Source organism: Pteropus alecto, unplaced genomic scaffold (assembly GCF_000325575.1).
Source record: "Pteropus alecto unplaced genomic scaffold, ASM32557v1 scaffold78, whole genome shotgun sequence".
Lineage (NCBI taxonomy): Eukaryota > Metazoa > Chordata > Mammalia > Chiroptera > Pteropodidae > Pteropus > Pteropus alecto.
Genome location: NW_006443124.1, coordinates 6347338 through 6361297, shown reverse-complemented (window position 1 = coordinate 6361297; position 13960 = coordinate 6347338). Strand labels below are relative to the sequence as shown.

At 36.6% G+C, this 13960-nt stretch overlaps 2 protein-coding genes across 8 annotated transcripts in view; one reads left to right on the top strand and one right to left on the bottom strand.

The window, feature by feature from the left end:
* Positions 1 to 13960, top strand: part of CTNNA1 (catenin alpha 1) — a 301788-nt gene that overhangs the window by 230596 nt on the left and 57232 nt on the right. The gene's annotated exons all lie outside the window — the stretch shown is intronic.
* LRRTM2 (leucine rich repeat transmembrane neuronal 2) overlaps positions 9452 to 13960 on the bottom strand; it is a 7574-nt gene continuing 3065 nt past the window's right edge. The window contains 2 exon segments of the mRNA XM_025040781.1: positions 9452 to 13950; positions 13952 to 13960. The exon segment at positions 13952 to 13960 is cut by the window's right edge and continues 736 nt beyond it. Coding sequence (XP_024896549.1) covers positions 13119 to 13950; positions 13952 to 13960 — 841 coding nt within the window. The 3' untranslated portion in view covers positions 9452 to 13118.

The following is a 13960-nucleotide window of genomic DNA, read 5'->3' as shown; positions in this document are numbered from 1 at the left end:
TCCACACTTCCATAAAGTATTTGGTAGGTGAGACACGTCTCTCTCTACTGTTACTCTCAGCAGAGGTGAAAGCATGTCCCTTTTCTTCTTGTAGAAAGCTGGAAAAAGCAACAAGAGTTGATTTCTAGTCGGTTCTCCTTATTTAGGTTTTTCCTTACTTTGGTAAGGGAATAAATAAAAATAAAAATGTGAAATTCTTAAGTCTGTGGGAAAAGTTTGGGCATGTGGAAAAAATGTGGACATCTGATAATTTTCATGGTTTGCCTAAGTGGAGAAATCTATCAGCTAGTTTTGACTGTAATGAAAATGTGGAAAGAAAAGAAACGTATGTTTTTATTTGAGACATTGAAGAGCTCTTATAATTATGAGGATTTCTGTAAGAGTCTTATAAAGAAAAAGTATTTAATTATGGAGAAAGACTAAAGATATGGTAGAGTTAAATGCAATTAGGGAATGAAAGAATTCTGAAATTCTGAAACTTGTTGCTGTTGCGAAGTGTAATCCTTAAGAAGTCATTTTTCATCTTCAATTTCTGTTAAGATGGGAGGTAGATAACAGTTTGAGTCTTTTATTAACATTGTATTGGCAGCCATACCACATAGTTTTAAACAAAAAGAGCAGTTCCACTGAGGTTTCTAACAGTGAAGCCATTAATGAACCTCTTAAATATGAAAGTAACAAATTAGACCTTATAATAAGATTATTTTGTAGTATGTGAGGGAGTAAAATTAACAGGTTGCCACTATACTGTGCTCCTACATGTCTGTGTAAAATTTGTACCACATTTGGGTGTTAGATATTATTGTCATAAAAGTTTAAAACTTTTAAATGATTTTAGATCACATATATCTCCCTGGTCTTGCAAAAATTTTGAGAGTACACGATTAAAATTAGAAAAAGGGATAGAATTTACTAGAGTGAATGGGACCCAAGCAAGAGTTTTGCCCCATACTTTACAAAGTAGAAACTGGTTCTGCCTTTTTCATGTCTAACTCATGAGAAGTCCTTATTGACACTTGAAAAGAAAGCTGTAACCATGGATGCATGGAGAAACTATATATCTTTTCAGAAAATAGTTTTAGATCAGAGATTAATAGTGAAAACTTGAAATTTAACTTGGGAACTTGGAGGCTCTCTTTATTTAGTACATCCAGATAAGTGATTGATTTCTTACTTCTTTTCTCTCATGTCCCCAGCCTACTGCCCATTTCTCTTGAGCAAAGCTCTTGGAGAGAGTCATTTGTTTTATCTCATCTGACTATTGGTTTTTACCTTTTGCCTGTCCTTTAAATAAATCTCTTTTCTTTATGCATCTTCCTTAGCAGCCCTTTTCTGATAGTCGAAATTATGGGTTTCATTTTTCTCAGCAAAACAAGAAAAATTGCCAGGATATGTTTTTTAAAATCACTTCTTTGATCATCATATCCCAGCCATCTCCAGAAATTTGGAGTGGCCATCATTGTTGACCATGTTAAATCTAAGCACCTTTCCTGGTCACAGAGGCCCCTTGGCATATGACCCTACCCTGGACAAACTGTGAGTAGCTGCACTTGTGGGTATCATCTGTCATATTAGTGGCTCTGGCTACCCCTGTACCATGCCATATTGAAATCCTGTTGGTGTTTTGTACCAAGCTTAAGGCTCATTTCCCCACTGCATGCTTCAGTGTCCTCCCTGTTCTCTGAATATCAGTAATCTAGGTGGCACCATCCAGTTCACATTTTGGGGCTTATTCCCTTTTATTAGTTATTTGTGAATATTGTAAGTTTTATCTCCAACTAAATTATAAACTCCTGAGAGAAAGGGCCAAGCCCATCACCTTAGCATCTCATATAGTGGAAGTTAAAGTAGTACTTGTTAAATTATTCAAAAATCATTTAGTAATAACAACAACAACAGCTCTCACTGGAGTGCTTACTGTGTGCCAAGAATTGTTCTAAGGGCTTTTATATGCATTCCATTTAATCTTCAGAGCATGAGTTTGGGACTGTTAAGACATAGAGGTTAAATGATTTGTTCAAGGTCTCCCAGTTAGTAAGTGGAGGTACTGTACTTTGAACTCAATCTAGTTCCAGAATTCAAGTTCATAACTACCATGCAACACCGTATAGGTCTAGTTGAGAGGAATAGTGTGTTGGATTGCCAATACCATAAATTACAAAGTGTAATTATATTTTTTCCTTTTCTCCCAACATTTTATTGTGAAAATTTGCATACAGAGCTGAAAGAATTGTACAGTGAACACACACACACACATATATATATATATATATACTGGATTCTGTGATTAACATTTTTTTTATATTTGCTTTATCACATATTCCATCCCTGAATCTATGTTATTGTTTTGATGCATTTCAGTCAGTCAGAAACACTTGTATACTACACGTCTAAACACTGTGACATGCATGTTATTAATTAGAGTTAAACTTTTTAGTGGCAAATATTATATATACAGTGAAATGTACAAATTTTAAGTGTACTATTTGATGAGTTTTGATATATGCATACACTTTGTAACCCAAATCTCTATCAAGATAGAGAAAATTACATGGTTGTCTTTTTATTGAACATTTGGCTGTTACAGTTCAAGTATGTGAGCTGTTCATTTCCTCTCAAATTAAAACCTGCTTTTCTTATTGTCCCATGATCTCTCATTGGTTCTTTAGTTTATTGACCTCATAGAGCGCAGGGCCATCTGCAGCACCTACTTGGCATGGAGAATATACTCAGAGGTGTGATGAATGATGGATTCATGGTAGTTCTCACTTCCTAAAGCAGTGTATGTGCAGACTCTTAATTGGTAACAATTCCTTTGATATATAATGTTTCAGATTATTTTTGCAAATAAATTGACCTATTCTCATTAGTTTTCTAGTGGAACATGATTTGCTGAAGTGGCTTTGATGTTGAGGGGATGCCGCCCTTGAAACTCATCCTTTTTTTGTTGTTGACTGCCATTTGATAGATATTGTTAAAAGATTCCTCAGATTGGTGTAGGAGAAAAGTGTGGTTCTGTGAGTTTCTTCATTTACGCTCATTCCCTTGGTGATCTCATTCGTCTCATGACTTTAAATACCTCTATTCACTGATGATGACTTCAGAATTTATATTTCTAGCCTAGGTCTTTACCCTGGACTTGTCATCTCTGTTTGAATGGCTAACAAACATTTCAACTTTAGTATGTCAAAAAACTAAATTTAGATTTTTCTCATCCTTCCCTTTCCCAATCTGTGCCGTCTGTAGTATGCTTAATCTCAGTTTATAGCAGGTCTTGGAATTCAGTTAGTTTAAATGCTAGTTAATAACATCATAATAAAGAGTCTAGCCTTTCATAGGTTTTATCTAACCCCTAGAGGGGTCTCTCCTCCTCTATTTCCCCATTTTAAACTGAGGAGTATATATGTGTGTGTGTTTAAAATTTAACATAAAATTCTTAGAAGGTGAGATCTTTAAAATACTATTATTGTTTTGGGAAGCCGGTAGATTTGTGTTTTTAACAGAAATATATTTGTTTAATAATAAATTTTGTAATCATCGATGATGATATATTTGGTGGAATATCAACTAGACTTTAGGTAAACTATTTTACAGTTTTCCATTTCTTCACCTTCTATCTAATTTGTCTCACATCTATTCTAAGCAAGCACAAATTGGGTGTCTAGATGATGATATTGCTTATGCACTGTGATGTTTTTTGACACTTCAGGAATGCTGCATCAAAAAGAAGAAAATTCCTAACCACCTGCTATTAGGTTTTCATGTAGAGTGATAGATAAATCTTAGACTGGCAGCTTTAACACAATAATAAAATGGGCTCCAGTTGTTGGAAGATGATAGCAAGTGTCAGAGAGCAGTTTTGCACACACTGGCCTGAAGGGATTGTCAGGAGAAAAGGGAGATGTGATGTGGCATTGTGTCAGATGCCTACAGGAGTCTGCTGAGGGTAGTAGATTCTTTTCCCTTTTCATTGTCATTTTTTTTCGCCTGTTGTATTTCGAGGGAAATTTAAGGAGGTTGTTCAGAGAGAAGTAGCACTGTTAGGGTCACTTCTTAACAGTTCTTAGTGTGTATCAGATATGGTAGTCCTAGCATGGAATTACCTGTGCCCGATGCTTGTCTTTTACTCTATTTGGAGCAAAAACTGGCAGAACATAACTTTCACGTGAAAAGTTAGTGTTTTTGTGGCCAGTTCTACGGAATCCTGACAAAACTGGTGTGAAATTTTAGAATATAGACTAGGGAGACAAGGATTACTGCCTATCATTACCCCAAGAATTCAGCATTTCTGAAATTTTCACCACCATGTCCTCTATACCTGTGTTCTCTATGTCCCAAGGCACTCTCCCCAGCCCCAGATAAAACCAGCAAAATATCTGATCGAATTAAAGATGTGAAGGGTGTTGGGGATTTTATTTGGTCGGAGAGCTGGAGTAAGTGCTTAATTATTAAAAGCAAAAGGATACTATTCTTAATTGACTGGTATTCCTGGTCATTTGAAAGTAAAAACAGGTGAATAAACTTCATTTGATACTTGAATCTTTACAAAGGGGAGGGTAGACTGAGAAGACAGTGCTGATGAGTGATAGTGTTTCTAGTAGTATTTCCTAAATTGCATGGACCAGTTTGCAGCTTATTGGCACTTAGTTTTGTGGAGCCGAGGAGTATTTTTTAAATTATGCATGTTTCTTAGAAAGTGGGTACTCAGCAGTGGATATACTGCAACTGAATGATTTTCCTTTCAGTAAGTAGTTATCTTTGGAATTCCAGGAGCCATGAGAAGCAGATATGTGTAAAGCTTGTTTGTGTGCTAGTAAATTAGGAAAGTGAACAAGCCCAGGGTCAGAAGATGTGAGAAAGTGGAGAAAAGTTGTCGGTGAAAGAGGAGATAAAGTGATCTTTTTCTTGCTCGATAAACTGGATCATGATCTTAGAAAGACAATGCCAAGAAGGAAGTTCTTGATTTGAAAAATCTGGGCCATATGATCTGTAGGTTCTGATAAGACTAAATGTGTATATTCATTCAGACAGGTTAATTCTGAGCGAGCTTTATATTTAGTAGAGATTTTGGTAATAATGGATGATCACTATCCAGCAATTACAAAACATACCCTCCTGTGTGCACTGAACTGATGAGTTATCTTTGTGTTTTTAAATCCTCATACTTCCCTTACTTTTACCCCTGAAATCTGGCAAATCTGCCTAGGAACCAAATCTGTCATAATTGGATGGGCTGCTTCCTAAATTAGATGTGGTAGACTTGAAGTACATTTTTTTTCTAAGGAAAAAAAAACGAACATCATAGTGATTCTTAATTCTCAGTCATGTAATTTGTCTTAAAATAGTTTGAAGCTGAGATGTCGAGATTATTTCTTTTGAAAAATAGAATTCATTTATGATAATAGTATGTGTTGTCCTGTATAATTTTATTAAACAAGGAAAAGAGATATTACTTGATTTTAAATGACTACTTTACCCAAAAGGAATTTTGGAATTAGGGATACTAAGTCTTTTAAAATTTAGCCTTGATTCATAAAGCCATACCAGAGAAATGTCATATCTAATATTATAATACATTTTAGAAAGCAGATTACTGGACTGTGAGATGACATGGTCGGTTTTATATCAATGTGAAATGCAAAACATGCATCCACATGGTTAGCTCTCACTAATTATCAGTCTTTTGGAGACTGTACATTAACTTAGTGGGGAAGGTAAGCCAGAAAGAGAATTTCAGGGAGTGACACAGGAATTTCTAACATATCTTTAATATGATTATGTTCTGTTCTTGATGGATCTGCCACATCCAGTTCTCCACATATTGCTATTAAAAATAGCAAGTATTTATTGAACATTTATTGCATGCCAGCTTATTCTCAGGACTTTATATGTATCAAATGTCCCTATGGTTGTTATTGCAGTGAATTCCATGTTAGGAATGAGAGGCCCAAGGCACAGTGAGGTTGAAGGACTTGTCTTTAGGGTCACAGGCCCAAGTGTGGAGCAGGACACTCAATCACTGTGTTATATGTTCCTGTTGAAATATAGGTGGATTTTCTAATGGTGTGTAGAATGAATTTTAAATTTTAGAGAGACAGTTAAATTTCTGACAGCTAGTCAGATCAGTGAATGCTTTATCTTTTTAAATGTGTTCTTTCTTAGGAACTTAGTTACTACCGTATAGATTCTTACCCAAGGAACAGATTTACGATTATTACCAGCACAACTAGAGGTAATGCATGAAATGCGCTTCTCTTTGTTCATGACGAAGTGGAAGATTTTTAAATTTTAAATTGTACTCCTAGTCTAGAAGATTTGTAATGTAATAGAATAGGTATTTACTGGTTGTCCTTTATGTGATGAAACATTATAGTTTTGGTCTCAGGTATATGATAAGGAGTAAACATGAGCTGCTCTAAGTTGATGCATGTTCATCCTCACTGACTTCATAGGTTCCAGCCTTGAGTAACCACAAAGGTTAGATCATAACAAAGCATGCAACATGTTTGTGTAGGCTCCTTACCCTTAGCTTTTTCAGGGGTTGACATGAAGAACTAATCTGTTTGTTCTCTAAAACCCCTCTGGAGTTACTGTCTGACATGTTTCCTTACTGTTCCTACAGCTGGCTCTGTTTTATAAATAATTCACTTATTTCTACACTTAAATGGCTTTTCCCTCTAAAAAAGCCAGTTTGCTTCCCAGGTCAGATGAAAACTGTTGGTTTTGTTCTTTGCCTTGACCACCAGGAGGATCAAAGCCAAAACAGTATATACTCGAAATAACTATTTCATTGTTATACTAGGGCCTTGTGAGTTATCAAAACCTTTAGGACCTGGTGAAATCTCTAGACATACTACATTTGCATTATAATTTCAAGGAGTTCTTGTATCCTATGAAAAATATTTTGAACTCTTAGCGTTAAGAATCCCTGTTTTTGACCTTTTTATAGTCTTATATCAACCATTCTATACATATGAATGTATTATGCTAAGTTTCCTTGACTTTATAGAAGTAGGTTATATGTAAATGATAAATAAATAGTTTTCTGAGTCTTTATGGACTGAGCAGTTGTTCTCTATGTATGTGGCAGCTAGGCCATGGGAAGTACTTTTATCACAAGAAGAACTGTTTGAGTTGTCATAGTGATGAAACAGTTGGGTTAATATAAATGACTGTAGTATTTCTGTCTGATAATTTTTGAGAAAAAGCAATCTAGAGATTGCGCATGTGTGTACACGTACGTACAAATACCAGGGCATAGAGTTTTTGTGCACTGAACACAGTTGTGAATGGGTATTTGGTAATGTTATGACATTTTTACATCTCTGTACTGTCGTTCTTGGTAAAATCTCTTGATGGAAGTTGTAAAAGGCTTTTGGGAATTGCTTCCGGGGCTGCAGTTTTAAAATCTGGTTCTCAAGTGTGGGAACAGCCTTCTCTCTTTGGGTGGCGATGGAGCCATTGCCCCTTGTGATTGCAGTTGTTATTCAGATGCTCTTTCATGTCGGGTTTCTGGTGGGAGGTCCTGAGTTGGAAATCACGGGCTAGGCTTTGCTCTTGGGCCTCCATGCATAAAGGAATGGTATATTCAGTTTGTGGGCTTCGCAGGATATAGGATGCCTCATTGTACTTGCCTTTGAAGATTTGTTGCTCTTTAAAATGTCCCCTTCGGATAGGGGAAGGGAGACTCAATGTCTGTTCCTTAAGAGTGTTCCCAAAATATTGGCAATGAGGAGGAACTCATGCTAAGGAGAGCTGTTTGGAATTGCAATGCTTTTCACCTCTTTTTCCCTTCTCTCTTTGTGAAAGACAATTTGTAGTACATTTTGTTTCTCTAAGGGAGATTTGAGTACCCAGCTGGTTAGGTATATTTAAAGAAAAAAAAAAATCTCTTTCAACAGACCTTGAAGAAATCTATTATAAATTTGAGTGGGAACCTGAGAATGCTGTGGCATACAGGCAAAACTAATTAAAATAACTGATAAAGAAATCAGTTGTAGCTTTACATGGGATTTTCAAGGTTAAAATGTATGAGAACCATGTTAACAAGCTCTGCTTTTAACTCCATAAACTGTAGGATTTCGTTCCTTTGTGCAGTTTGAAACCACCATCACCTATGCTCTCTAGTGCATACCGGGTGATTTTGACAGTAAGATTTTGTGCTGTGCTTCCTGTCTCTACTTCAGTTACTGCTGAGATTTTTGGTGTGAGAGCTCTCTTATCCCTGGGTGTTGAGGAAAGGAGTAGTAGCCTTGTTTCTTCCAGCCTGTCTGGTTCTGCTGCAGTGCTCTGGGCCTGAAGAAGCCATAAGTGCATCTTGGCAAGCATGGCAGACTCCTGGCAAGTCAACTCCTCAAGGCCAGGGCAGTTTCTGCCCCTCCTGCTACAAAGACATAACATCCTGTCCTGTGGATGTTAAATGTCAATTGGTGGACAGTAGTTAAAAATATTGCCTTCCTTTCCCCTGTGCATACTTAGCAAGCTGGCATCTGAGGTAGAATCATGGAGAGATCCTAGAAATCCCAGCATGCTTAGCACCTATGGCCCTCCCTCTCAGGAATGGTGTGCAAGGTGTTGCTGGAATGTACTCCAGTGGACCCCGAGTTACAGGCCAAGTTGCTATTTGCTGGGGATAGGTAATTGAGTATTGAGTGCCTTTTTGAAACTCCCCAGGCTGGGGCAGCAGTCTACTATTAGGGAAGTTGGGAGATGGTGGCCAACCTTAGGCTCTGTGAACCCCACGGACAGCTGTTTGTCCAGTTGCTAAGGCTTGTAACAGAGAAGCTTCTTATTGCATGACTATTGTTTATTGGTATGGTGGCTTTTTAGCCAACCCTCAACTCCCTATTCCCCTTACCTTTACTTCTTAGACCAGTTTTGCCTGTCTCTGAACGAAGACAGGTAATGATTAGCTGCCCTTTTTCCAACTGGCACATTTGGTATTGTAGAAAACATAGTATGAAGCAACTGTTCATTTAAGGTTTCTATGTTACAAATGGTTTTTCAGGTTTCACATGTCAAAATTGATTGATTACCAAGGAAAAGCTAAAAAAAAAAAAAAAGACATTCACTTTTTACAGTATACACAATTTTAATAACAAAACTTTCCTGTACACTGTACTTTGTTACTGTTTTCCCTCAGACCCCTAGTGTAATAATGTTTTCTTCCTACCTCCCTCACCCCCCCGCCACCCCCCGCCGCCCAATGGCTCTTAAGGTGATTGAACACAATGCGTTTGGACTATACTTTTGGTTTCCAATCAAGGTGTTGATTGGAAGGTTCAACAAACATTCCATAGATCATACTTTTTTTTTTAATTACCAAGGAAGAATAGGTTAGTTGAAGGAATAGCAGATTTTTCCAAACATTTGCAATAACAGTATGAAAATGTAAACCCATCATTTTCTCCTTGTTTTTTTTTTTTTTTTTTGCCTTAAATTATTCAGGTTTGCCCTAGGTTAGGAACAGAAATAGTTAATTATCTGTGAATGGCCTTATCACCTTTATCTTTTCCTGGGTGAAGCACTTTAACCAGTAAGATATGAAAAAGCATGTTTCAAAACAGACTTTTGAGACAGGTCTGTCCCTGTATTGCTGATATGAAAATGGAAATATGTCAGCTTATAAAGAATATTCTTTCAAAATTTCATATTGATAGCCACACTTTAGAGAACAGGGCATGTACAGTTTTCTTTCTCCAATAGCTGTGTAGGAAATGTGCCTTAAGAAAATAGTATGCCTGTTTTGAATTTTAGGATTCAGACCTAGCGCAACATAGGGCTCATTTTTATTGGAAAGATGGAGTCTAGCTCTTGGTGACTAGCATCAGAATAAGCAGATGGATTTTAATAATTAGTGGAGTTGGAAAGTTCAGTCAATTTCATTCATTGAATTGGTACAGAAATTAACTTAGGCACATTAAGAAATTACATGTGTTAGTGCAGATTTTTGGCTTAAAAATTAGTATCTTTGCTATTTGATGTTGGCAGTGGATATTCTCAGAGCTGTGTGTGGATTTGCAAATTTATCAGCCCACTCTCATTTCAAAAAGGTGATTGAAATCCCTGGCAAGCTACAGAAATGAATATAAATGCTTCCAAACTAACTCTTGGTTACTAGGTGGGGTACAGGATCATAACCTTCTTTAGCTTTTCTTCATCCAGAGAGATTTAACTATTTTTCTGGTTCTTGATTAAGTGGTCATTTTCCTCTAACCTTGAAAATGAAAAAAAAGAGAGTAGATGCGAGAGGATGCTGAAGAAGATAAAACTAAACCACAAAACAAAAGCCCTAAAATTGCGTTAGCAGGATCTGCAGTGTAGCTGAGATGCTCTTCCACCCTAGCCAGCTGGTAAAGAGAGCACATATGACTAACAGTCTCATCTTCAAACCTGTGCTGATAATGAAACACAAATAGACCAAAATTAAATGGAATCCTGCCGTCTATAGGCAATTCAAAAGGGAAGTTTGCGCTTTAGTGAAAAAGGGAAATGCTATTTGGCATTATCACTCATTTTTCTTAGAACGTTACAAACAAAAAAATGGAGGGTAAAAAAATCAGTTATTTTTCAACTCGAAAGTGTGCCTTGGTGGCCTTGGCTATGCTGTTCTTCTGAATTACTGAATGGCTTGCTTTTCCAGTTTACTTTTCTACATACATTAAGGATTTTACCGATTGACGGTCCATTTACTACTCACAATTTCAATTAATTTTGGTTGTGGTTAAAATGGAAAATACTCCTTTGCTATCCTTTATGGCTAGTGGAATCTTGTGTGTACAGGACACTGTTGCATTGTGACAAAGCTTTCCCCTGACAAATGTTCGTGATTACCCTGATAAATGAGTTGGTAAATTTTAGCTTTGTGGAGCTCTGGTTTGTAATAGGGGTTTCTGATCCAGCTCTTCTGTAGGGAAGCAGTGAACTGTGCTCTGTGCCGTAAAATCAGCTTCTGTCCCTGCCCAGGCAGGCCCAGGGACTGGTTTAATAAGAGATGAAATGCTCCCTGCTAAAGATCAACTGAATTCCACTGGGCTGAGCCTTTGCCAAACTAATCTACCTACCCTAAAAAATGTAGGGAGCACGTTTTTACAGTAATATGTGATCTTGTCTGTTTTTTACTGAGACATTTTCTTTGAAATGTATGTAGACACCCCTCTCTTATTATTAAAAAGAAAAAATTACAGTTAAATCTCAGAGGTTAAACTGTAGTCTTAACATGTTTTCCATTCAGTCCAGGGAAGAAAATATGCCTTGAATTAAGGATATCATGTTAATGGTCATGTTAAGGAAAGATAACTTTTTTTTAATGGTAGTGGTTTTCTCTAAAGATTTGTGCCCTTTTCACATACAGTAAATGTCCATTGTAAAGATACTTATTCTTTTAAAATCAAGTCAGTCTAATTTCTTGGTTTTTGCTACTACATACACAGAATTTTGTTTATGGAAAAATTCTGTATAAATTGGTAACTCACATCTAAATCCCAAATTCGTTATAATTTCTCCATAGAGATCATAATAGAAGAAACACAATACTTGTGGCTTTTTTTTGTATGAAAAATGTGGTATTATTAGTTAATTATAGAATGTTTATATTAATACTAGAGAACCTCTCCTTCTCCCCTTTTCAGCTGCAGGTCCAGGGCCTTGCCCTGTTTGATGCAGATTGTATACAGCTAGCCATTTGCCTCACTTTTAGCTGGCTGCCTTTGAACTTCAGCTAACCTGTTTCTGTGAGTCAGATTTTAAAATGCTGCCTTTCCCTTTAATCCCCTCACCTCTGTGCCATCTTCAGGTTACCACTGTGTGGCTGCATAAGCATATAGGGTGTTCTACCATGAGAAGGTTTGCCTCAGTAATATGTTGTTCCCTTCACTTAGAAGAAACTGCTCTTATAGTATGAATATGTATCTTTATTAAAAGGTCAAGTTTTACCCTATAATATTTAGAAAGTGATTTTTTAATGGTTCCTTTATGATATATTCTAATAAGAATCAGTGTTATGCCTGTTGCCAGACTGTTATTTTTAATTTGGCTCTTTGAGGTTCGAAGATTAGGAAAAGGCAGAAGAAAGAGGTTTAAACCCGTTTATCAAGGCATCTTTGATCATGACAGTTGAGGGGGGCGGGTACGAAGGGAGAGAGGAGAGAGAAAGAAAGAATTTTGTGTGTTCTTTCAAACTAGAGGGAGCAGGTCATAGGATTATTGACTCAGTTTATCTCTTTTCTCTCCATAATAATTTTCTAAATCTTTTTTCACATATAAATGTAAATATAGGATTTAGTAAACTAATTAGTAAAATGGTAATTTAATACTAGTTTAAAATAATTGTCTAAATGCCATAAAAATCAACATGTCCATTATAAATCAAACTAGAGACATATGATACAAAGTCTGTAATTTTTTAGTATTGATTTCATTGTAATGAGACCTTTTCACAATCAGTTGGATTCATTGTTTAAATATATTAAAAAGTCACTCAGCTTATTAGAGTTACATAAAGGGTTCTGATTTCATGATGTAGACTTTGATAATATCTCTTAACTCAGGCAAAAACTCTGGAAGAAGGGTATTTAATATTTACCAGTCTTCAGCATACATGAAATTTTACTTCCCATACTGGCAATAAATTGTAGATTTGAGGAAATGCCAAATTATCATACAAGAGAACTTTGCTAAGTCTCCTTTTAAGCAGCAAGCCAGTTTGTGGTACTTAGGATGGAAAACAATGATCAAACAAGTATTGATCTATATCTTTTTCTGCTCAGCTTCTTTCCAAACTGTTTTCAGTAGAAGAAAATAGCATATGGAGACCTTAGTGTAAATGTTTACACTCAATAGTATATAATCACATACAAGAAATGTCTTATTTTTTGAAGTAAGCATTTTTAGACTTTCCAACAGGAGTGCAAATTAATGTGAGCATTGCTTCATTTAACACTTAAAATATGGTTTCATTAAAAAAAAAATTAAAAACACTTAAACACTTTAAAAACTTAAGTCTCCACTTGGTTTTTGAAAATTAGGCTTAATGTCACCATTGGTAAAAATTAGATATTTAACCCCTACTATGTAAAATAGGTTACTTATCTGATGTAATTTTTGATGACGGGTAGATATTATACTTCACATTCTTTGTATGGCAGCTGCTGACACTTGCACTGTCCATAACCATTAATGATGATGAAGGGTCCTTCATGGGTGGGTTCATATTCATTATACGGTCCTTGGTCTGACATGTTTGACATGTGGAGTCGTGTTTGGGATCGGAGCTGCCTGTGGTTCTGAATCATTGAGCACTGCCTAATTCTTCTTAAAGTGGGTGGGCAGCACTTCCTGGAGATGAACACTATAAAAATAATAAAAAAGAAAGAAAACAATAAAGCCATTGTTCCTGTAATTACCCGCTGAGTGAAGATAGCATTGTCTGGTTCAGGAAAGTGTTCTTCAGTAGTAACTGCTATGCCTGCAGTAGTTGGGATTTCTTTGTCTCTCACATGGTAACTTGATGAGCTTATTCTTTTTGTATATTCAGTGGTTGGATCTCTATAAGTTGTAGCCATGGCTGTGACAGTGGTTGATAAATTCCAGCAGAGCTGAAATCCATGGACTGCATCTAGTATATCCTCTCCTTGGGTGTGGTCAGGACTGTGGCATAGGATGGAATGCTCCCACCGGCCTTGGAAACTGCCCAGCCAGGAGGCCAAAGCACATATTCGAGGGCTGCATTCCCACAGATTGCCAGAGAGGCCAACGGTTGTGAGGGATTTCAGGGAGTTTAAGATCTTGGAATCGAGGCTGTTTAATTTGTTGTTATCCATGAGTAGTATTTTAAGATTAGGCATCGTTTCAAACACTGTCAGATCAATGGCTTTGATTTCGTTTCCAGTCAGGTCTAGCTTTTCTAAAGTACCCCAGGTCCACTCCATCCCACATGTCAAGTTGCTGATTGTTCCATTGT